Raw genomic sequence first — 24,849 nt, 5'->3', positions numbered from 1 at the left:
CCGCGGAGGCGCTCGCTGGCTGGTCGCACTGACCTGCCCTGGCCTTGGGTGGGAGTCGGAACGGCTGCGCTCCAGGCTCGGCCCAGCCCCCGCTTTGTTTCACGGAGGGGAGACAAAAACGCCAGGAGAGAGTCCCCGGTGGGGCGGAGATAACCGTGTGTTAGCGGCAGAGCTTGGCCTAAGCCCCATTTGTAAGAGAATATTCCAGACCGCTGAGTGCGGCGCCGAGAAGGTGCGCTGAGGAGCGAGGCCGGCAGAGGCCGGCAGAGGCCGGCCAGGCCCCCGCGCTTCCGGCTCGCGGGGGCGCGCGTGGGGCAGGTGGTCCGGCCCGTTCCCGCTTCCCTCCTTTGCAGCCCCGTCCAAATGTGCGGCCCTTGCTGAGCTCGCATTTCTTTATTTTTTCCAGTTTTACTTGAACGCGCTTTTCTTTTTTCAATCTATCTTTATTGATTTCGGGGAGAGGGGGAGAGCGAGAAACATCACTGGTGAGAGCCGTTGAGGGGCTGCCTCCTGCACGCCCCAGACGGGCGCCGGCGCGCACCGGGCATGTGCCGCGACCGGGCTCGAGCCTCCATCTGGGCCCCAGGTCGGCGCTCAACCGCTGGGCCCCCGGGCCGGGCAGACGCGCGCTCTTCGTGTAGAGACGAGTTGGCCCTGTCCTCTCCCCGTGTGGACGCCGGGCCTTCCTTCACAGGAGCCGGTGAAGCGCCCCTGCCGGCCAGGACTTGTTAGAGGAACTTTTTTTTCCTTTCCCTCCATTTTTCGTGATGCTTAGGGAGAGAGCGGTCGGGCGTCTAGGTTTAGAAGAGACCCTGCTGGCAGTACCAGGGAGAGGTCTATTTCTCTTCCCTTCGAGAATAGTGCAGTCCTCCGGTAGTAGAGAAATTGGTAGAAATGAGAAATTCGCTTACATTTTAAATACAATTGCACAAATATAATCTTGGGGGGAAAATTCCGATATTCTACATAAATCCCTTTGATATCATCAGAACCTCACTCTCTGGAGGTGCGTATCAGGTAGCAGCGTGGTGTGTAGCCTTCCAGGCCCTTTCATCATACACGTCTCTTGAACCACATAGCTGTTGTCTTTTTTGTTAATCCTCACCAGAGGATATTTTTTCCATTGATTTTTTTTCTTTTAGAGAGAGTGGAAGGGGGGGAGAAACACGGATGTGAGACACATTGATTGGTTGCCTCCGGCACACTTCCCCACCAGGGCTGGGGATCCAGCCTGCACCCAGGGAGGTGCTCTTGACCAGGAATAGAATCTGAGAACCTTCAGGTGAGACCCTTCAGTCTGTGGGCCCATGGTCTAACCACTGAGCCAAACCGGCTAAGGCATTACTGTCTTTTTATAAATGATAAAATTTTATACAATTAGCCTGGCCGGGAGTGGCTCAGCAGTTGAGCGACGACCTGGGATCCAGGCGATCGGGGTTTGATTCCCGGTCAGGGCACATGCCCGGGCTTTGGGCTCCATCAATGACTCTCATCATTGATGTTTCTGTCTCTCTCTCTCCCTCTCCTTTCCTCTCTCTGAAATCAATAAAAAAATATATTTAAAAAAAAATCTTATACAATTAGATTGTTTGCAACTTGCACTTTTGGGGAGGTATCTAATCATGGAGTGTTTTCTGTATCTGTAAAGATTTGCCTTATTGCTGTGTACTGCTGTAGAATATTCTATAGTTTGTGTGTTGTTTAGTTATAATGATGGACATATAAGTTGTCATTTCAGTTCCACAGAGAAGTACTTTGTTTCTCAGTAGCTGACTCTACTTTTGTCTCCTTTTGGCCACCTGTCCTGTAGGGTAGGTTTTTTCCATCCATTTCAAACAGAGTATGCATTTTAACATTTCTTGGGCCTCTATCATAGGCAAACACTGTGCTAGGTGCTGGGATTCCAGAGATGGGATGACCTTGTCCTTTCCTTTGGAGAAGTCAGTCTGTCGGGAAACATTCTGTATGTTAATAGTTTCGTGCACTTATCAAAAACCTGTTGAATGGCTGCAGATTGGGAGACTAGGAAAGCTAGTCTGCTCCTAAGTGAGCTCTCACCCCAGGATACCCTCAGTGGGGGCACAGTTTTACTGCAGCTAGGGCTTTGACCTGTGTACCTGTCCCCCTAGGAGGTGCAGCAGCTGCAAGTGCTCTGCAGAGTCACCTGTTTTGCTCTCTGACCAGAGAGGAGAATAATGTTTCACAAGAACAAGTTGTAAAAAATGGAAAAATGTTCATATAAAACACGTGATTTAACTTGACCAAGGCAGCTGAGTCCACTAGTTCTTGTCCAGAATAACTTGTTATTAATATTTGAGGACTACATCCCTTACCCCAATGTACAGAAATCTAAAGGAAGAAAGTTGCTGTGTTGCAGGACCTGTGCTAAATTGGCAAGATTAAGAATGAGCTCAGTTAGCAAGGGCATATGTGTACATTATTAACCATGCCCATTATGTTATGGGCTGAGGGTAATGTTGATCAGGGCAAGCATCCTGGGCCAGGAGATTGTAAAAAATTGGTTGTCACCCAGCAGCCCCATTCTTAGATTTATATCTAGCAAATGTATACATAAGTTCACCAGAGAACGTAACAGCTTTATTCATAATACACAAAAATTGAATACTAACCTAATGCCCACCAATAGTTGGATGGATAAATAGGTTTCAGTAGATTCACACAATGGAATTCTAAATAGCAGTGAAAATCAATGGTCTACTACACTCGACAACTTAAACGAATCCCACAAACATAATATTGAATGAAAGAAGCCAGGAGCCAAAGAGTACATACTAAAGTTTAAAAACAGGCAAAACTAAGCTGTAGTAATAGGAATTGGGATAGTGCTTACCTTTGTGGGGAGTAGGTTTTAGAAAAGGGCATAAGGCAGGCTGCTGGGGTGCTGGCAATGTTCTGCAGTGCTGGTTGCATGGCTCTGAAAATTCAGTGGGCTGTAGTAGGTAGACTTTTTTTTTCTTTTTTCTTTTTTCTTTTTTGGTTAATTTTCACATGATATTTTTCCATTGCTTTTCAGAGAGAGTTGGGGGGGGAGAGAGAGAGAGAGAGAGAGGGAAATACCCATGTAAGAGACACATTGACAGGTTGCCTCCCTGCACACACCCCCTACTGGGGACTGGGAGCCAACCTGCAACCCAGGTACGTGCCCTTAACTGGGAATCTAACCTGCAACCCTTCAGGTGCACGAGCTGACTCTCTAACCACTGACCAATACTGACCAGGGCTAGACGGTTTTTTTAATGTATGTTATACTTCAATAAAAATTTAAAAAACTATTTTGTATGGGTGATTTTGCTGTAACCTTAGCTTGGGGGGAAGCTCCACTTTTAGCAGGAGAGAAGCGCACCAGGATAAGTTTGTTTCTACTTTTACAACAATGTTTTTAGAATTACAGAAGAAATACGTGGGCCCTGGCCAGGTAGCTCAGCTGGTTAGAGCATTATCTCGATACTATAAGGTTGCAGGTTTGATCCCTGGTCAGCACACATACAAGAATCAACCAATGAATGTATAAATAAGTGGAACAACAAATCTATCAAGCTCTCTCTCCCCCTCCCTCACCTCTCCCTCTCACTGTGAAATCAATTTAAAAAGAATAGGGTTTTAAAAAGAACAAAAAAAATATGTGGTTATTGAAGAAAACTGGAAGAATATAGGAAAAAAAGAATAAAATAAGCCCTGGCCAGCGTGGCTCAGTGGTTAGAGTGTTGGCCTGGGCACTGAAGGGTCTAGGGCTGCAGGGTCACGCCCTGCTGCGTGTGCGCATGGGAGAGGCAGCCAGTCAACCAGTGTGTCTCACATCGATGTTTCTCTCCCCCCCCCCCCCCTTCCACTCTCTCTGAAAAAGCAATGGAAAGAATTTCCTCAGGTCAGGATTAACAACAACAAAAAACCACCCACAATTCCATTTTCTAGATTAAATCACTTTTAGCATTATGATGTATATCAATCCACACACACACTTTAAACTTCCATGGAGATAATATTTTGTGACTGTTTTTCATTTAATTATTGAGAAAATTTTTCTGTATCATATTTTTCCTGGACAGAATTTCCAGTGGCTATATTTATGGACTTGTAGCATAGGAAAGTTCAGTAATTTACTTACCAAATTACTATTTGATAGGTTGTTTCTTTTTGCTGTTATAAAATTGCAATAGACACCTTTATTGATAAATATTTATGCAAATCAATCCCTTATAATCTACTTAGGATAAATTCCTGAAAGTGAAAATGCAGGCTTAAATTAGTTTTTTAGTCATTTGATACACATTGCCAAATTGCTCTCCAGAAAGGTTTACCAACATGCACTCCCCACAGCAGTGAGTGGCAGCCCCTGTGTCTTTTAATACCACTAGAGTATTTTAGAACATTTTGAAAGTCTTGGTATTATGAATTTGAATAGGATAAAGGGTGGGGGTGAGGAGACAAAGGATTGGGAACATTTCCCAGCTTGCATTGAATGTATCCAGAAGAGAAAGGAAGACTTTGAGGGTTCTTGAATTCTGTGACTTCATGATCACATAGAAAATCATCCAGACTTATTAACAAATTTATGGACTTGAATGTTCTTTTAAAAATAATTAAATTGGCCCGGCCGGTGTGGCTCAGCGGTTGAGCATCCACCTAGGATCCAGGTGAGCTTGGTTTGACTTCCTGTCAGGGCACATGCCCGGGTTGCAGGCTCAATCCCCAGCAGGGGGCAGCATCTCAATGACTCTCATCATTGATGTTTCTACCTCTCTCCCTCTCTCTTCCTCTCTCTGAAATCAATAAAGACATATATTTTTAAAAATAATAATTGACCGCCCAGAATGTAGGGCTTTGGAGTTTGACAGACCTGTACCTGCCTGCAAACTCTACCACTTTCTACCTGTGTGACTTTAGGCAAGTTGTTTAGCTTTCCTGAGCCTCAGTTTCCACATCATCAATAGAGGCATGCTGGTACAGGCTTCACAGGGTTGGTGTAAAAGTTAAAGAAGGGTAGCTTGCTTAGCACAGTGCTCGGGACCTCCTAAGCACCAAATACACATTAGTTAACTTATTGTTTTTGTTATTAGTCTAGAGAAATAAAACTGAAAGTCGATATTGCAGTGTTAAAACCTTGGTTAAATGCCTTGCCAAGTTCATGGGAAATTTTATTTCCTTTCTGTAGGCCGGATTTTCACAATAAAAACCCAGCAAGTTGCTTCTTTCTTCTTTTTTGCTGTAGCTTTGGGTCATTGGGCTCTCTTATCCTATAGGACCTCTGAGTTTATTTTAGGTTGACCATCTCGCTCCTAAAGTGGAAACTGCTGCTAGCCTCTTAGGCTAAGAGAAAAAAACTAGACTTCTCAGTAGTCTACAAAATGGTTTCTACCCAGAGAGCCAAATGGGAAACCACACACAAACTGATAGCAAATAAAAGCTTGCACCCCAAACAAGAAGTGTTCCTGTTTTGCCGCAGGGGATATGACTGTTGTTCATCCCAGGGAGCAGTTTGCCGAAGGGAAAGAGAAGGGAGTCTAGTCAATCTTGATTCTGGCCCGGCCGGGCGTGGCTCAGTGGTTGAGCATCTACCTGGGATCCAGGAGATCGGGTTCAGTTCCCGGTCAGGGCACATGCCCGGGTTGCGGGCTAGGCAGCCGATCAATGACTCTCTCATCATTGATGTTTCTATCTCTCTCTCCCCCCCTCCTTTCCTCTCTCTGAAATCAATAAAGATATGTTTAAAAAAAAATCTTGATTCTGAGTTGTGATCTCTAATTTCAAGCTAAATGTTTGAAATGTTTTTTAAGCCTCACAACAGAATATTTTTTTCATTGCTTTTCAGAGAGAGTGGAAGGGAGAGAGGGAGAGAGAGAGAGAGAAACATCGTTGTGAGAGAGACACATTGATTGGGTGCCTGCTGCACTCGCCCTGACCAGGGCCAGGGTCGAACCTGGGACGCTCAGTCTGCAGGCAGACAGGCCAGTGCTGAAGATCTGCACCGTGTCTGTATCTTTAGTCCCTTCAGAATCTGAGTTCTCAGTGTGAAGAATGTTAAGTAAATTTGTACATAAGCCTTTTCTGTGCAGTTTGCCTCTTATCTGCCTCACTCTCTGAAGTTGCTGCATTCAGACAAGTAGAACTAAAGGGCAAACCCTGGTGTTTGCTCTGACACGTGTAGCCTTGGGTGACATCTCAGCAAGGACGCTAACGAAAGGTTAGGGAACTGGAAAACTGTTGTTTTATTTCCAAAAAACTTTGATGTGTTTGCCCAGAGTCTCTTAAACCTCTCTGAGACTCCGTTTCCCATCAAAGATGTGATACTTCTGCAGATGGTTGCTATGAAGTGCCCATGAAAAGTAAAAGTGCTTCAATAGATGTAATTCAGTGCATAAAATTAAGGGCTGGATATTGACAGTCTGTTTTATGTCTGCCCCCTATGGTGGTGGTTGAGCTCCCTAAAGGGCAAGAACCATGTCCTGTTCATATTTATATTCTCAGCACCAGGTACAATTCCAGCGATAATGTCAACTCAATACATATTCGTCAAAGGAGGAGAGGAAGGAAGAAAGTCTGAAGAGACGTTGTGGGTTGTTCAGGCAGGTCAGTCTCTACCTTTGTACCCTCAGCAATGGGCACAGGCCCCACCAGATCCACACATTGGAGGAAGACTCTGGGCCTCTGCCACTGGACAGCAGAAGGAGCACCCAAGTCCAACAAAGGTGCCACTCTGCTCTTCACATCTCTCTTCGTTTTCATACTGCTTCTTTTAATATAGTCATAGTCTTAACAACTGACATACTACCTAAAAATTCTAATGAGTAGTGCAGAGTATGTTCAGTAGCGTCCAACTACTCCCCGTTTGTGCCTATGGGTTGAGATCCCGAAACAGCGCCAATATCTGGAAGTCAGGAAATCTGTATGCCTGGTGGTGGACAGACAGTTTCTTCCCCTCATTTAGGTCTTCAGACAAATGGACACTGCCTTTCCTGTCCACCAGATTGAGGAGAGGAAGGGATAAGAGGAACACCATCCACGACCATTCCTTCAACCCAACATGGAGCATCTAGCAGGCTCTGTTAGGCCTGGTTCATGGTAAACAAGACCGGGCCCCTGCTCTCTGGGAACTCAGCTGGTGGGAGTAAAGAGTAAAATATTCTGAAACTAAAAAGCGGTGTGTGTGGGTGTGGGTGTGTGCAAAAATAAACTCACAGATACCACGTGGCCACTTTTTTGGACAGACATTCTCTCAAAATGACTATGTAACTTCTGTGCATAGCTCCTTGTGATACATAACAATACACCTACAGTTTTCCACGTGGACTATTGGTTTTGACAGAGTTGAGGACTGTGGGTGGCCATAAATATCTTAGACACTGCGACTTGTTAAATTATTCAGCTCTTGAGAGCTACCAATTCCAGGTTTTTGCTGTGCTTTGTTTATGTCCCATTCCCTGCTACTATGGAAAGGGCAAGAAAGCCCAGGTTCCTGGGAGTTCCCACCCTATCAGAATTTCCCAGCTTCTGTAAGAAATATGTTTTAGCCCTGGCCTATAGTTCAGTTGGTTAGAGCATCCTCCCGATACACCAAGGTTTTGGGTTCAATCTCTAGTCAGGGCACATACAAGAATCAAGCAAAGAATGCATAAATAATTGGAACAACAAATCGATGTTTCTCTCTCCCTCTCTCTCTCTCTCTCCTCCCTCTCTCTAAAAAAAATAAGTTTAAAAAAAACATGTTTTACCGGGCCAGTGTGGCTCAGTGGATTGAGTGTCATCCCATAAACCAAGAGGTCACTCATTCAATTCCTAGTCAGGGCACATGCCCTGATTGCGGGCTCAACTCCCTGTAGGGGACATGCAGAAGGCAGCCAATTGATGTTTCTCTATCATCGATGTTTATATCTCTTGCCCTCTCCCTTCCTCTCTCTCTAAAAAATCAATAAAGCCTGGCCGGGCGTGGCTCAGCGGTTGAGAATTGACCTCAGATCCAAGAGATCGAGGTTTGATTCCCGGTCAGGGCACATGCCTGGGCTGCGGGCTCCATCCTCAGTTGGGGGAGTGCAGGAGGCAGCCGATCAATGACTCTCTCATCATTGATGTTTCTATCTCTCTCCCTCCCTCTTCCTCTCTCTGAAATAATAAAGATATATTTTTTAAAAATAAAAAATCAATAAAAACATATTTAAAAACAAAAAAAGCATGTTTTAAGTGTCTATTACAAGCCACACTCAAACAGAGGGACACAAAAATGAATCTAAGAGACTGACGGTGGTTCACAGTCTGTATCTAGTGGCAGACACAAACTTCTACCTTTTTTTTTTATGTTTTTATTGATTTCAGAGAGGGAAAGGGAGAGGGAGAGAGAGAGAGAAACATCAATGATGACCAGCTGCCTCCTGCACGCCCCTACTGGGGATTGAGCCTGCAACCTGGGCATGTGCCCTGACCTGGAATCAAACTCTGACCACCTGCTTCATAGGTCAATGCTCAACTGCTGAGCAACACTGGCCAAGCCAAACTTCTCATTTTATTTCTTCTCTACTACAGTTGAAAAACCAGTTTCATACATACTGGCTCATTTATACCTCAAAATAGTCCTGTGGGGTCAGAACATAACTCACTTAGGCACAGCAGATTAGAACTCATAAAGCACATGATGCTGCTCATCTTTTTTTAAAGTTGAATTTATTGGGGTGACATTGGTTTGCAAAACCGTACATGTTTCAAGTGTACAACTCAATAAAACATCATCTGCACACTGCCTCATGTGCCCATCACCCCAGGAAAGTCTCTTTTCATCCCCATTTCCCCCCTTTGCCCACCTCCATGCAGCTTCCACCCCCTTTCCCTTTGGCTATCACCACACTGTTGTCTGTGTCTGAGTTATGCATATATGCTGAGTTTTTTTTGCCAATCCCTTCACCTTCGTTCATCCAGTCCCACCATGCCCCTCCCCTCTGACAGCTGTCAGTCTGTTCCATGTATCCATGCTTCTGGTCCTATTTTGTTCATTAGTTTATTTTGTTCATTTGATTCCACATATAAGTGAGATCATATGGTATTTGTCTTTCTCTGACTGGCTTATTTCACTCAGCATAATAATCTCCAGGTCCATCCATGCTGTCCCAAAAGGTAAGATTTCCTTCTTTTTTATGGCCAAGTAGTATTGCATTATGTAAATGTACCACAGCTTTTTCTTTCTTTCTTTTTTTTTTAAAGTAACAAAAATGGTGGAATTTAATCTTTATTTACAGGACACTGCAAGATATGAAATTCCACATAGAAATAAGAAACCCATTGACAGGAGGAGCTTCATACAGTATGTACAGTTTGGAACTGTTCAAGTATAGATTCATTGTAAAAAGTGCTACAATAACAAATGACATTAAAAAAGAGTTCTTAGTAGAGAAACAGTAAGACATACTTATACCAAACATAGTACGTAATAAACAACTTTATGCCTCAGTTGTACATTCTAAAAGTTAAAGGTCCCAGAAGTGCCATCCTGAACTTGGACGTGTAGCCCTCAGAGGTAGTTTCTGGCACATTCTGACCTTCCTCTTCCTCTACAGAGAAGTGCTTCTCAGTCAAGTTTAGTGCAGCTTCGCACACAGGCTCATTTTCATGGTTTTGTAGAGCTTCAATTTGGTCCAAACCTCCACATTCTTCAGTCATTATACTGAGTTTCTCAGTTTCACCTAGTTTCTCAGCAGCCTGAAAGATATTTGAAATGGCATCCAGAACACCCCGAATAATTCTGGTATCTTCCACAGTTAAGAGGTTCATCAGTGGTTCTATTATGCCACAATGAACAAGGCACACAATTTGTTCAACTGCTCCATCACTTGTATAGCTGGTCACAGCCCACACAGCTTTCTTTGGTGTCCTAAAGTCTGCCTTAGAGAAACAACAATGAGGAATGAGACTGGTCAGTGATTCACAGCTTCCTGGACCTGGTCCAGGCGGCCAGCTGTGATGTTTGACATCGCCCATGTATCTTCCTTCTGAATGTTAGTTTTGGAGTTGGTTAGCAGGCTGGGAAAGACAGCAAGTGCTCCCACATCTATTACATCCTGAATCTGTTCATCTGTCCCAGTGACAATATTTCCTATGTCTCTTAGCACAGGAGCCACAATTGGCAATTCAGTAGCTCCTAGTAGCTTCACAGTTGGGGCACAACTCCTGTTTTCACAACCATTTCAATCCATTTACTTGGACTATCAGTGAGGTAGGAAATGGCCCAGTAGCTATCTGCTAATACTTCTGGATTATCATGATACAGGAGACAAACTAAAGTGGGAAGAACCTGCTCAACAGCATCTAATGGGGGTGCAAGATTCTTGTTGCCACAAAGGTTTGAAAGTGTCTGGGTAAGATTACGTTAAGTAACCACATGCTAAAGATGACATATCAGGAACTGCATGAAGAGCTAACAGTGGTTCAACTGCACCATACTTGATAACCAAGTCTCGGGAAACTGAACCATCACCTGCGATGTTTCCTAGAGCCGATGTGGCTTGTTCACTCACGTGAGCATGGGGAGATGCCAACAGAGAAATGAATGCTGGGATAGCACCTCCATCTATACAGCCTTGGTTTGTTCCTATGTCCCGGGAGCAATGTTAGTGAGGGCCCAAGCAGATTCAAACTGGATGGTTCTACAATCAGTTCTGCCCAAAAAGGACACAAATTTTGGAATCAAACCAGCCTCGGTTATGTTGTCTATGGTGGCTGTTCTTCCCTAGAAAGCAGTTTCCTCAAAGCCTGAGTAGCTTGGAACTGGCTTTCCAAATTGTTGCTATTTTATGCCTTTGACAATGTCCTCAAAGGACCAGTTTACAGTGCCCTGGTTGTTGCAGTTTTCCTGCAGTGGAGAAGTAGCATCATCAGGAAACGAGCTGACATTTCTCCTTTTCAGCATCTGGTCATCCTTCGCTTTCCTCAGCTCCACACTAACTTCTATTGGGTGACATTTCTGTAGTGTCTTTCCCCTTGTTCCTGAATCTGTTAAGGCGGGCAGCTGTTGCTTAGCATTCTCACTGGTGGACATTGCTATGGGACAAAGGGAGAAAGCTCCACACAGCCGGCTCAGGCTTTCTTAGGAGACCGTGCGCAGAGGACTAGCTGTAGTTTAGTTGCTCTGAGAACGTCCACCACGGGTAAGCCCAAGATGGTGTCTGTCCCAAAGCTTTTTAATCCACTCATCACTGATGGGCTACTTGGGCTATTTCCAGAATTTTGGCTATTGTAAATAACACTGCAATGAACAGAGGGGTGCATATATTCTTTCAAATTAGTGTTTCGGGATTCTTAGGATATATTCCCAGAAGTGGGATCACTGGGTCAAAAGGCAGTTCGATTTTTAATTTTTGGAGAAAACTACACTGCTTTCCACAGTGGCTGCCCCAGTCTGCACTCCCACCAGCAGTGTACTAGGGTTCCCTTTTCTCCACACCCTCACCAGCACTCGTTGTTTGTTGATGGAGCCATTCTGAAAGCTGTGAGGTGATACCTCATTGTGGTTTTAATTTGCATCTCTGATGATTAGTGACGTTGAGTACTTTTTCATATGTCTATTGGCCACCTGTATGTCCTCTTTGGAGAAGTGTCTGTTCAGGTCCTTCCCCCATTTTTTTTTTTTTTTATAATCCTCACCTGAGGATATTTTTCCATTGCTTTTGAGAGAGAGAGAGAGAGAGAGAGAGAGAGAGAGAGAGGGAGGGAGAGAGAGAGAGAGAGAGACCTATGTGAGAGAGATACATTCAATTGGTTGCCTCCCGTACATGCTCCAACCAGGACAGGGATAGAGTCTGCAACAGAGGTATGTGCCCTTGGCTGGAATCGAACTTGGGACCCTTCAGTCCATGAGCTATCACTGAGCCAAACCGGCTAGAGCTTTTGCCCTTTTTTAAAATTGGGTTGTCTCCCTTTTGTTGAGCTGTATGAATTCTTTATATATTTTGGAATTTAATACCTTACTAGATGTGTTATTGGCAAATATGTTCCCCCATACAGTGAGTTCCCTTTTCATTTTGTTGATGGTTTCTTCTGCTGTGTAAAAGCTTTTTAGTTTGATGTAGTTCCATTTGTTTACTTTTTCCTTTGTCTCCCTTACCCTAGGAGATATATTGGCAAAACATTGCTATGAGAGATGTCTGACATTTTACTGCCTGTGTTTTCTTCTAGGATTTTTATGGTTTCATGACTTACATTTAAGTCTATTATCCATTTTGAGTTTATTTTTGTGTGTGGTGTAAGCTGGTGGTCTAGTTTTGTTTTTTTGCATGTAGGTGTCCAATTTTCCCAACATCATTTATTGAAGAGACTCTTTACTCCATTGTATGCTCTTACCTCCTTTGTCAAATATTAATTGACCATATAGGTGTGGGTTGATTTCTGGGTTCTCTTTTCTGTTCCATTGATCTATCTGCCTTTTCTTATGGCCAGTATCAGGCTGTTTTGGTTACAGTGGCCTTGTAGTATAGTTTGATATCAGGTATCATGATCCCTCCAGCTTTATTCTTTCTCAAAATTGCTGAGGCTATTTGAGGTTTTTTTTGGTTCCATATAAATTTTTGGAATATTTGTTTTAGATCTGTGAAATATGCCAATGGTATTTTAATAGGGATTGGGTTGAATCTATAGCTTGCTCTGGGTAGTATGGACATCTTAATGGTGTAATTCTTCCAATCCATGAACACAATATATCTTCCAGTTATTTGTATCTTCCTCTATTCATTTCTCCAATGCCCCACAATTTCCAAGTACAGGTCTTTTATCTCCTTGGTTAAACTTATTCCTAGGTACCTTACTTTTTATATTGCAATAGTAAATGAGATTGTTTTCATAATTTCTCTTTCTGATAGCTCATTATTGGTGTATAAAAATGCCAATTTCTTTTCTTTTTTATTCCTCACCTGAGGACATGTTTTTGCTGATTTTGAGAAAGAGAGGAGAGGAGGGAGGAGAAACATTGAAACATTGATGGGCTGCCTCTCGTAGGTGCCCCCACACTGACCGAGCTGGCAATCCAGGCATGAGCCCCGCTGGAAATCCGCCCAGCAACCTTCAGGTGTACAGGACCAGGCTCCAACCCACCACCTAGTTCTTTTTCTTTTTTTGTAATGTTTTTACTGACTTCAGAGAGAGGAAAGGAGAGGGAGAGAGAGAGAAACATCGATGAGAGAGTCAAGGACGGGCCGCCTCCGGCTGGCCCGGCGGGGTGGAGCCCGCCTCCCGGCGAGCGCCCGACCGGATCGCACCCTGGTCTCCCGGTCCCGGGGCGGCGCTGGGCCGCTGAGCCACGCCCGCCGGCTCCGGTTTCTGAATGTTTGTTTTGTTTAGACGCTTCTCACCTCGACCCCTCAGTGCCCGGTACTTAACAAAGGAGGAAACACGCTCAACCTGGCGAAAGGCGGCTCCGGGCGCGCTCAGCCAGCCCCGCGCGCCGGCCAACCCACGGCGGCGGGTTGCGAGTGGAGGCGGGAACCCTACGTCCCCGCCCCGCCCACTCTCCCAGCAGCCGGAAGCTGTCGCTCCACCAAAGAGCGCCGCGCTGCCGGGTTCCGGAAGCTGCAGTCACGTGATCCAAGGTGCCTCTCACGTGACCTCAGACCCGGAGGCTGGGGCCTTGGCCAAGATGGCGGCCTACCTGCAGTGGCGGCGCTTCGTTTTCTTTGACAAGGAGATGGTTAAGGAACCGCTGGGCAACGATGCGCCCGCTCCCGGGGCCACGCCTACCCCTGGACCCGCTGCTTCCAAGTTTCTTTGCCTCCCTCCTGGCATCACTGTCTGCGACTCAGGCCGAGGGAGCCTAGTCTTTGGAGATATCCTTCCTCTGGAGCTGTGTCTTCCCTCCCCGGATCCCTGAAGAGATCCAGCTGGGATGGAATCTGTCCGTCAGGGGTTCGTGTTAACGTGCCACTATACTTTAATTGGGCGCCCGGTGCGCCTTCCGTGGTCTGAGGGGAGAAAGGAGTCCACTCTATAACTTGCCAACTGAGTGGTCCTGGGCAAATCATTTAACCTCTCCGGGCTTCAATTTCCTTATCTGCAAAAGGGATATAAAATATCAATTTGCAATAGAGTTATTTTAAGATGAAAAGAAAGGATGCAAGTTGGCTTTAAAAATGAATATGTAAGGTGTCATTATCTCCCCTGCCCTATATTGTGGGTGGCAAGGTAAATGAGACCAGGAGTTTGGCGCTTTGTTCTTCATGTTGCTGTCTCTAACTCTGGCCTTTTTAAAAACCTTTTTAAGATAGGGAGTCCCAGGAGATAATATATGGAAAAGTCCATGAAAAATTTAAAGAGCTGTATGTATGTTAGTCGTTATCTGGGTTCTGGTCTAAATAGAAGTATCTCTCCGTGGAAAGGAGGCTCCTTGACCACTCTGCACATATGGAAGGCCAGATCTGGTTTTTGCCCCGCTCCCTACAGCTTACCGGCTTCCAAGCCTACAAACTACGGGTGACACACCTGTACCAATTGAAGCAGCACAACATTCTGGCATCTGTTGGTGAGGATGAACAGGGCATCAACCCCCTGGTGAGTCCTAGAAAGGTAATGGGAAAGACCTGGAAGCCTGGGAATGGTTGTTTGTTGGAGGGTGACTAGCATTCACCCATCTGAGGTCTGCCAACAGGTAAAGATCTGGAACCTGGAAAAGAGAGATGGTGGCAATCCACTCTGTACTCGAATCTTCCCTGCTATCCCAGGAACAGAGCCAACTGTTGTGTCCTGTTTGACTGTCCATGAAAATCTCAACTTTATGGCCATCGGTAAGCAGAAAGAAGGCAAAGCTAAAGCTCCAGGATTCTCTGTAGATTTTCTTCAGAGTTGCTTCTTAAGCTCATCTTTATTGTTTTCTTGGGATCACTTTGTTCTGAGATATTAAAGTTTGGAATAGGAAAGGAGTTACAGTGGTACCTTGGTTTTCGAATGTCTCTGTTGACAAACATTTCAGTTTACGAGTGCTGTAAACCCAGAAGTAAGTGCTTCTGTTTTCAAACATGCCTCGGAAATCGAACATGCCACATAACTTCCGCTGAGGGCAAGATCCTGAGGCCTAGCTGTCGGCTATTGATCCCTTGGTTTTCGATCATTTCAGAACTCGAACGGTCTTCCGGAACAGAGTACATTTGAAAACCGAGGTACCACTGTAGTTTTTCGTTCTTTGAAAATGAGTCAGTGAGTACCTATCTTCATGTTAACCATTGGAGAAGTTGGGTATGAGGAGAAATCTTGTCACTTCTGATGAGTGCTTTAAGTGGTCTTTTCCCCTCTGTGCTTCCTGATCTTTCAGCTTCAGTGAAGTGTTGTGTCCTGTTCTTGTACAGGTTTTACAGATGGCAGTGTTACATTGAACAAAGGAGACATCACTCGGGACCGGCATAGCAAGACCCAGATTTTGCACAAGGGCAACTATCCTGTTACTGGACTGGCCTTTCGCCAAGCCGGAAAGACCACTCACTTGTTTGTTGTGACAACGGAGAACGTTCAGGTATGACCAGGACCTCCAACTGTTAGGGGCAGGCCAGAAAGGCTTCTTCCTCCATTGCTTAAGGAGCTGGTGGAAAGAGCTGGAGAGAGAGGATTCTTATATTTTCATCACACAGCCTTGAACTGTTCACTCAGCTTAACACTTTATTTCTACATTTATGAAGCAAGGAGGGGTTAGGGTTAGGAAAAGAACTCTGGGCTTGTAGTAAAACACCTGAATTGTTTTTCTAACTAACTTATGAAATGACATTGGACAAGTTGCTTCACTTCTCTGGTTCCTGTTGCTTCTAATTTATAACAGCCTACTCTCAGGAATAGTCTTTTGATAAAACAGTAAAAGATTATTGAATTTCTTTTATTTGCAGAATTCCTTGTGCTCCCTGCTTATCTATATAGTAGATAGGTGACGGTTAATGGAGAAGACAAGCACACAGGGAAAGTCTTAGGGCTCTAAGAGTTGAAAAGAGAGAGTTAGTATGAAGATAGGGATACTTTTGCAAAGGCTTCGTGCCACCTCCTCAGAGGGAGCCTGATGACCCCTTTCTTTCTTCTCACAGTCCTATATAGTTTCTGGAAAGGACTACCCTCGTGTGGAGTTGGATACCCATGGTTGTGGCCTGCGCTGCTCAGCTCTAAGTGACCCTTCTCAGGACCTGCAGTTCATAGTGGCCGGGGATGAGTGTGTCTACTTGTACCAGCCTGATGAACGTGGGCCCTGCTTCGCCTTTGAGGGCCATAAACTCATTGCTCACTGGTTTAGAGGCTACCTTGTCATTGTCTCCCGTGACAGGAAGGTTTCTCCCAAGTAAGGACTCTAGGGAAAAGGGAAAGGGAGAGGGCTGGACTTGTTCCCCAGAATTAACTTGGTTTTAAAACCCTAATGCCTGGCTCCTGTCAATCTGCTACTTTGGTTTTATGTAGATTGTGCTTTTATTGAGACTCAGTTATGATGTTTTTACTGAAAAATGTGTTTTGCTGTAGACATTTGTTGAGCAGCTCTGATGCACTAGAATACTCTAGAGAATTTTGGTCCTGGTATTGATTTTTTTACTCTTTAGTAAAAGTAAATTGGGGCAGAAGAACATAGGATTAAGTAGTAGAAACATTGGGAAGTTCAGGACCTAGAAGTTTTTCTCTGAACCCCCTGAAAGGGGCGACAGGGTCTTCTGCATGATGGAAGTAATCCCTGTCAGATGTAAGCTTATTTTCATTCAGTACTAAGCTCAATGTTTTACATGTACCAGGTAGTTCAGTTGGTTAGAGCATTGTCCCAATACACCAAGGTTGTGGGTTTGATCCCTGGTCAGAGCACATGCAAGAATCAACCAATGAATGCATCAATAAGTGGAACAACAAATCGGTGTTTCTCTCTGTCTCTCCCATTTCTCTCTAAAATCAGTTGATAAATAAAAAAGCAAAGTTGTCATTGGAAAGGAAATAAAGGGGAAGCTGAGGCAGAGAAGGTACAAATGTCTGGTGCTTTTTCTTTCCCACACAGGTCAGAGTTTACCAGCAGGGACTCACAGAGCTCCGACAAGCAGATTCTCAACATCTATGACCTGTGCAACAAGTTTATAGCCTATAGCGCTGTCTTTGAGGATGTAGTGGATGTGCTTGCTGAGTGGGGATCCCTGTACGTGCTGACGCGGGATGGGCGGGTCCACGCACTGCAGGAGAAGGACACACAGACCAAACTGGAGGCAAGGCCACCAGGTTCCCAGTGCTGGCCACAGGCACACAGATATAGCTGTAGGAACAGGCTCCCCAAGACACCTTGGCCAGAGTGTATCCTTCCCTTTGGGTCACAGCCTTACTCAGCTCCTTTAGGGTAGAGTTACACAGTAAATGGCCTGAGATGAGGCCTTAGAGGGAAGTAATGGCTGGGAGCCTGAGCCCACTTTTAGGGTCCACTCTCTCTGCAGAGAACCTTATGAGGTAAGGTGATGTTGGTCTTGGGGGTATCTGAGAGATCTCGCCCTGTCTAGGATCTAGGCAGAGCGGAACTTCAGGACTGTCTGGCATGTGTGTTGTGGGTTCATTCTGGGAAGGTGTCACCTCAGAACTGCCTCGACCAATTTTCTTTCTTTCCTTCCAGATGCTGTTTAAGAAGAACCTTTTCGAGATGGCTATTAACCTGGCCAAGAGCCAGCACCTAGACAGTGATGGATTGGCCCAGATCTTTATGCAGTACGGGGACCATCTCTACAGCAAGGGCAACCATGATGGTGCCGTCCAGCAGTATATCCGGTCAGTCTGGAGGCGCTTTAGGATGTAGCTCTGAATGCAGAGCCAGGCAGCCGGACAGGCTCAAACCTGTGCTTGGGGGAAGGGAATGGACTCCACTACGAACTTTCCTTTTTTTCTGCACAAACTGTGATGCCTTGATTGAGAAGACAGTATACCTTATTAGGAAGGGAGAGTATTTAGGGTCAAATATTACATGACTAGTATGCATTGAGCTAACAAATACCTATTATTTCAAAGTTTAGTTTGGCCTTTGTTAATATTCATTTTGACCTAATTCTTCCACACTTTCTTTCCTTGATATTAATTCTTGGAATTTTCTGCCCTAATAAGGGGTTTTAAGAACTTTTCTAGCTTCTTTCCCAACCTCTGTACAATTCCTGTTTTTAACCAGTTTAAGAACCAGTGCTCTGGAGGGTTGCTGTCATGTGGTCCACAGTCTAGTAGCTTCAGCATCACCTGGGACTTGGTTGGAAATGCAGGCTCTCAGGCCTCACTCCAGACCTGCTGAAACAGAATTTGCATTTTAAGAAGATCTGCAAGTGATTCCTATGCGTGTGAAAATTTGAAAAGTACACTGATCCAGATGCTTATGATGCATGTGTCTCCCTAGAACCATTGGAAAGTTGGAGCCATCATATGTGATCCGCAAGTTTCTGGATGCCCAGCGTATCCACAACCTGACTGCCTACCTGCAGACCCTGCACCGGCAGTCCCTGGCCAATGCTGACCACACCACCCTGCTGCTCAACTGCTATACCAAACTCAAGGACAGTTTGAAGCTGGAGGAGTTCATCAAGGTGCAGGATGGTGGTGGTAGGGGTATTCCTTGAGGCCCCTACTGAGCATGAGGTGGCTCCACGAGGGTTTGCCCTTCTTCAGCAGGTTGTAGGGGGAAGAAAGAGCTGACCTTATTTGGAGACCAGGACCCTCTCGTCTATAAAGTGGGAAGAGGAATCACCTTTCCTGCTAGTTCTCTCTTGGTCTTCCCTCTTATTTTATGATGCCAGAACTTCCCATAGCCCAGGGAAGTAGCATTGGGGTAGCCCTTTGTCCCCAGAGGAGTCCCTATAAGTAGTAGGGGCAGAGGAAGACTTTGTCTCTTAGAGACTTCCTGAGAGGCAGGATAACATAATATTTTAAAAGCAGGGACTTTATTATTATCTTAAGAATCTGGTCTTAGAGTCAGATGCATGTTTACTTTCCCTTCCCTAATCACACCTCTTCTGTGAATGATTTTGTCTGATGTTCCCGGCAGACAAAGAGTGAGAGTGAAGTCCACTTTGATGTGGAGACAGCCATTAAGGTCCTCCGGCAGGCTGGCTATTATTCCCATGCCCTTTATTTGGCTGAGAACCATGCACATCATGAGTGGTACTTGAAGATCCAGCTAGAGGACATCAAGGTAGGGGAGACTCTATTTTTTAAATTTTGTGGATGTGTTTTCATCTTGTTAATCCTCACCCGAGGGCATTTTTTCCATTGATTTTTAGACAGAGAGGAAGGGAGGAAGTGGGGGAGAGAGAGAGAAAAACATCAATTGAGAGAGAGACATCGTTTGGTTGCCTTCTGAACTCGGCAAGATCGAACCTGCAACCCCAGGTACATGTCCTTGACTGGGAATCGAACCCAAGACCCTTTGGTGCCTGGACCAATACTCTAACCATTGAGCAATACCACACACTAGCCAGAGTGGTAGGGGAGACTCTTGACTCAACGTTCTTTTCTTGCCTGGCCGGGCATGGCTCAGCAGTTGAGCGTCAACCTAGGATCCAGGCGATTGGGGTTCGATTCCTGGTCAGGGCACATGCCCGGGTTGTGGGCTCTACCCCCAGTCAGGGGCGTGCAGGAGGCAGCCGATCAATGACTCTCTCATCATTGATGTTTCTGTCTTTCCCTCTCCTTTCCTCTCTCTGAAATCAATAAAGATATATATTTTTAAAAGTTCTTTTCTTTTTCTAGGACATTCTGGAATGATGACAGTATTTCCTGGTGGGTGAGACAGGAACATGCACTTACTCTGCCCTTTACCTCTCTACAGAATTATCAGGAAGCTCTTAGGTACATTGGCAAGCTGCCTTTTGAGCAGGCAGAAAGCAACATGAAACGCTATGGCAAAATCCTCATGCACCATATACCAGAGCAGATGACCCAGTTGCTGAAGGGACTTTGTACTGACTATCGGCCCAGCCTTGAAGGCCAAGGTGACAGGGAGGCAGCAGGCTGCAGGGTGAGACCTCTGGGAGAATGGCTGTCGGACAGCAGGGATCACCTTTGGGGCCTCTTAGGTACCAGCCCACTCACTCAGCCTCCTCTCTCCTCCATTGCCATCTTAGGCCAACTCAGAGGAGTTCATCCCCATCTTTGCTAACAATCCACGAGAGTTGAAAGCTTTCCTAGAGCACATGAGTGCAGTACAGCCCGACTCACCACAGGGCATCTACGACACGCTCCTTGAGCTACGACTACAGAACTGGGCCCATGAGAAGGATCCACAGGTGAGGCCTGCAAAAGCTGCAGGAGGTACTAGAGAAAAGGCAGTTCTTCCATCTTTTATGGTTGCTTTGGCTGCCTTCTGTAGACCAATAACACCTCACCATTGGCTAAGTGGTCCTCAGTAAAAAGGAAATTGGACTGAGAGGAAGAGTTAGTTAACTTGCCTTGTCCCAAGAGGCCTTGTGATTTTTTTTCCTTATGTCCAGCAGTTCTACTCTCCTCCTTCCCTAGGTCAAAGAGAAGCTTCACGCAGAGGCTATCTCCCTCCTGAAGAGTGGCCGCTTCTGTGACGTCTTTGACAAGGCCCTGGTCCTCTGCCAGATGCACGATTTCCAGGATGGGGTCCTTTACCTCTATGAGCAGGGGAAGCTGTAAGAGTTTGGGGAATTTCAGGGAAGGGGGAAGGATCCAAGTAATTTCCCAGGGACAGCCACTGAGGTGTGCCTTTCCTCGGCATTAGGTATCAGCAGATTATGCACTACCACATGCAGCATGAGCAGTACCGGCAGGTGATCGCAGTGTGCGAGCGCCATGGGGAGCAGGAACCGTCCCTGTGGGAACAGGCACTCAGCTACTTTGCCCGCAAGGAGGAGGACTGCAAAGAGTACGTGGCAGCTGTGCTCAAGCATATTGAGAACAAGAACCTCATGCCACCACTTCTAGGTACTTGGGAGGACAGGGTGGTGGCTAGGTGCCAGCTGCTGAAAATCAGGGGCTCTTAGGCAGGAGCCCTTCAACTCTGTCCAGAAGGTACTGCTTGTTCATTGTTTTGTTTCCTCCTGGACCCCAATCTCAGTGGTGCAGACCCTGGCCCACAACTCCACTGCCACTCTGTCTGTCATCCGGGACTACCTGGTCCAAAAACTGCAGAAACAAAGCCAGCAGATCGCCCAGGACGAGCTCCGGGTACGGCGGTACCGAGAGGAGACCACCCGCATCCGCCAGGAGATCCAGGAGCTCAAGGCGAGGTACTTGGCATTTGGATATGTAGAGGGGTCCAGGGGATAACCTTGTTCGCAGGGTGTCATTAAATACTTTTCAAAGACAAAAGATTATATGGAGTGTGTTTGAGCATTTCATGCTTGAAGATCTGTTTTAATGGAGGAATTCCAAAGAAGGGTTTATTCCATAGATTGTTGTTTACTAGGCTTTGGAACATATCAGCTAGTACAAGTACTTTTCTTTTTGTATATGCCTGACTATATATTTTCTACACACATATCTAAGTTATGTGGCTAGAAGTCATTTAGAAGTAAAAACTTCGCTTTAGACAATACAAAAAGTGGCCTGGCTGGTGTGGCTCAGCTGGTTGAGCGTTAAACTATTGATGTCTCTCTCTCCCTCTCCCTGCCTCTCTCTGAAATCAATAAAAACATATTAAAAATATATGTAATCTATATATAAAAAGTGAATAATTTATATGTATGTATAATAGACATTAATGTCTACTCTTAAGTCTTATCTGCCCTTAACTTTTTTTTTTGCCCTTAACATTGTATAGTATTTATTGGAGAGCAACTCCATGAATATTTACTGAGCCCCTGTTATGTCCTAAGCACTGTTCATTTATTTTTTTAATCCTCACCCAAGGATATTTTTTCCATCACTTTTCAGAGAGTGGAAGGGAGAGAGAGAGAAACATCGATGTGAGAGAGACTCATTGATTGGTTTCCTCCCACACACACCCTGACTGGGCCAGGGATCGGGCCTGCAACCGAGGTACGTGCCCTTGGCCGGAATTGAACCATACTGGCTAGGGCCCGAGTACTGTTCTTAACACAAAGCCCTGCCTTCATGAAGCTTACATCGTAGAGGTAGAGAAAGACAATTAACATGTTAAGTAAGCAAAATATTATAGTATGTTAGATAGTGATAAGTTCAAAGGAGAAAATTAATTGAGGAAAGGGAGTAGGGTGAAGAGTGTGTGTGTGAGATAATTTATAAGGTTTTCGGGGAAAAGCTTCTCTGAAAGGGTCACATCTCAGTAAAGACCTGAAAGACAATTTTGTTGCAGTTTTGAAACCAAAAGAGAAAAGTGTCCCCCTGGGTTAGTTGGACTTCCTGGGAGAATACTGAGACTTACTGCAGGCCCAGCACTGTTGTTGTCTTCTGACCTTTATTAGGTGGTAAGAAGAGCAGGGCTTGGATCTCTCTCCTCTTGGCTATTGGCCCTGCCCTCACTGTTTGCCACTCCTTTCTGGTCTCCCTTGCCTGTAGTCTGAAGATTTTCCAGAAGACTAAGTGCAGCATCTGTAACAGTGCCTTGGAGTTGCCCTCAGTCCACTTCCTCTGTGGACACTCCTTCCACCAACACTGCTTTGAGAGTTACTCAGAAAGTGATGCTGACTGCCCCACCTGCCTCCCTGAAAACCGGAAGGTCATGGATATGATCCGGGCCCAGGAACAGAAACGAGATCTCCATGATCAGTTCCAGCACCAGGTGGGAAAGAATGGGATAGATGAGGACCCACTCACAGAATCAGGGGAGCACTATAGTGCTTTCCTGCTCTTATTTGAGGACATGAGCACTTCAGTTCTGATTCTTGCTTCTCTCCTCTTTCCCTACAGCTCAAGTGCTCCAACGACAGCTTCTCTGTGATTGCTGACTACTTTGGCAGAGGTGTTTTCAACAAATTGACTCTGCTGACTGACCCTCCCACGGCCAGGCTGACTGGAAGCCTAGAGTCCGGGCTGCAGCGGGACCTGCTCATGCACTCCAGAAGGGGCACTTGAGCAGCCTGTGGGAGGGGTGTGATAGTGAAGGCACAGCAGCAGGGACACAGGAGGACAGAGGCAGGGCTGTTGTACAGGAGTCAGACAGACATGTCCAGGACTCCACTCTGATCTGATGCCATAGCCTTCAGGACTAAAGGGGATTTTCCCCCCCTGCCTTCTCTTTGGTCATTCCACTGTTCCTCCTGTTCACTTTTAGAGCAGTATGGATTATTCAAGACCAGTGGGGGAGGGCACCTCAGCAACCTCTGAGTCTAGACAATAGCTGCTTTATTCTCTATCCAAGAGCACCAGTCTGTGCTTGGGTCCTTGCTCCCAGAGTCTATAAATAAAATAATGATTTCAGCCCTGGCTGGTGTGGCTCAGTTGGTTGGGCACTGTACCATTCACCAAAAGGTTGCTGGTTCGATTCCCTGTCAGGGCACATGCCAGGGTTTCGGGCTTGTTCCCCATGAGGGGACATGCAGGAGGCAGCTGATCAGTTTCACTCTCATGTCCATGTTTCCCTCTCACTCCCTCTCTAAAAATCATTTAAAAATCTTTTTAAAAAATAATGATTTCAGGGTTGATAAACTTACTTTGGGGACTTGCTGATGATTCTTAACTCTGTAGAATACACTTCTGTCCTATGTTCCTAGAGCTCCACTCTCCACTTCCCTTACAGAGCTCCGTAAAGATCATGTTGATTGGACTTCATTTCAGTAATGGGTGGGGTCTGTGGCATCTAGTAGAGTTCAGTTTATTAAAGAACCTCTGCAAAAGATGTAATGCCTGAGCTCCAAGAGCATTTTGGACTGTGGCCCCCAAACAGTTCCTGCTCTTTAGTCTGGCTGGTCTCTGTGGCTCTTTGTTTGGACACAATATTTAAGTAGGAGGCAGATTCTGATGAGCCTTGGGCTTAAGTCTTCTGCCTTCATAATGGGTAGACTGGTGTCTTGCTCTGTTCAGTATCAGATAAACAGGGTAAAAGGGTCTTATTGAAACACATTCCGTCTTTCCAGTTGTCAGCTGAACTTGGTGCTGCTGGTGTCTGCATGTAATTTGGGTTGCATTGCTTGTCAGAAATTGCTCCTATGGGTTGTTTCATTGAAGGAAGCAACTTGGACGCTGTGGTTTGGGTAGTATTTAAAAGAGGCAGGGTACACAACCTATATTTGTAGTGTCTAAGACTACAAATGGAGGTTCAGTGGAGTTTGATTCTTCTTTTGACTTAGAAATACTCTTAACTTCTGTGAACCTTAGTTTCCTTCTCTGTACATTAGGGATAACATCTTTCTTTTATGGCCCTTATGAAGGCCTGTGACATGAATGGGTGTCCGTGCAGATCTTTGTATAGTGATTCGTGCATGGGTCTCCAGTACAGGTTATTAGTAACGTTGATGAGTAAAGCATTTTTTCTAACGCTCTTTTTCCATGTTTAGCACTCCCACTTCACAGTTGTTTTTAGACAAGACCTATAATCTCTGAACCTCATTTTAAAAATATAAATTGCCTACTTCAGGGTGTAGCAGAGCTAAGTTTGAACAAAGGAAGTGCCACATGAGTTGCTCTAATTGCTTGTGCGGCAGCGAAGGAGATAAAGCTGTGAAATTCCGGATGACCAGCTTAATGGAGCACTCTCCTTGTAGGTGCTCCATCCAGCCTAGGGAGGAGCACGGTGAGTTGCTCAAGGACCCTTTACTTCCAGCGCAGCACTGTACGGTTAACACCGGCTCCTTGTCCTCTTGGGGCTAACTTTGGCTAAACGGACCATCTGAGTGGTGGTGGGAAGGGACTGCAAAGGGGAGCAGCTGGCTAATCGGGGGAGCTGCCTTAGCCACTGACCGTCGTCAGTGTTGCTGGCTCAGAACAAGGTGTAGGTGACGGTAGAAATGACTAGGCCGCAGG

The 24,849-nt window shown here is 45.6% G+C and overlaps 1 protein-coding gene and 1 pseudogene across 2 annotated transcripts; one reads left to right on the top strand and one right to left on the bottom strand.

Annotated features, from left to right (window-relative positions):
• Nucleotides 1-8,953: 8,953 nt before the first annotated feature.
• On the bottom strand, nucleotides 8,954-11,038 carry LOC107533082 (importin subunit alpha-1 pseudogene; annotated as a pseudogene).
• A 2,575-nt stretch (nucleotides 11,039-13,613) lies between these two features.
• Nucleotides 13,614-23,310, top strand: VPS11 (VPS11 core subunit of CORVET and HOPS complexes). Of its 2 annotated transcripts, XM_016207679.2 has the most exons (16): nucleotides 13,614-13,814; nucleotides 14,387-14,535; nucleotides 14,633-14,768; nucleotides 15,327-15,490; nucleotides 16,047-16,294; nucleotides 16,988-17,189; nucleotides 17,585-17,736; nucleotides 18,347-18,533; nucleotides 18,992-19,138; nucleotides 19,775-19,963; nucleotides 20,070-20,231; nucleotides 20,461-20,600; nucleotides 20,690-20,892; nucleotides 21,026-21,197; nucleotides 22,447-22,669; nucleotides 22,798-23,310. In XM_016207679.2, the coding sequence occupies exons 1-16, from the start codon at nucleotides 13,628-13,630 to the stop codon at nucleotides 22,960-22,962; spliced, it is 2,826 nt and encodes a 941-aa protein (XP_016063165.2). In that variant the 5' UTR covers nucleotides 13,614-13,627; the 3' UTR covers nucleotides 22,963-23,310. The 2 variants fall into 2 exon arrangements, with proteins under 2 accessions (XP_016063165.2, XP_087677615.1); XM_087821489.1 differs by lacking the exon at nucleotides 13,614-13,814 and having other exon boundaries at nucleotides 14,149-14,535.
• The last annotated feature ends 1,539 nt before the right edge of the window (nucleotides 23,311-24,849 follow it).

Source organism: Miniopterus natalensis, chromosome 11, assembly GCF_054644295.1.
Source record: "Miniopterus natalensis isolate mMinNat1 chromosome 11, mMinNat1.hap1, whole genome shotgun sequence".
Lineage (NCBI taxonomy): Eukaryota > Metazoa > Chordata > Mammalia > Chiroptera > Miniopteridae > Miniopterus > Miniopterus natalensis.
Note: the sequence above shows the minus strand (reverse complement) of the source record. Positions and strands in the feature narration are given on the sequence as shown.

What these genes read in the sequence shown, in the direction of transcription:
- VPS11 (XM_016207679.2), top strand. Translation starts at nt 13,628, where the DNA reads ATGGCGGCCTACCTGCAGTGGCGGCGCTTCGTTTTCTTTGACAAGGAG. An exon ending in TGACAACGGAGAACGTTCAG is followed by an intron (nt 15,491 to 16,046) that starts GTATGACCAGGA and finishes TTCTTCTCACAG; the next exon opens with TCCTATATAGTTTCTGGAAA. An exon ending in CCTCATGCCACCACTTCTAG is followed by an intron (nt 20,893 to 21,025) that starts GTACTTGGGAGG and finishes CCCCAATCTCAG; the next exon opens with TGGTGCAGACCCTGGCCCAC.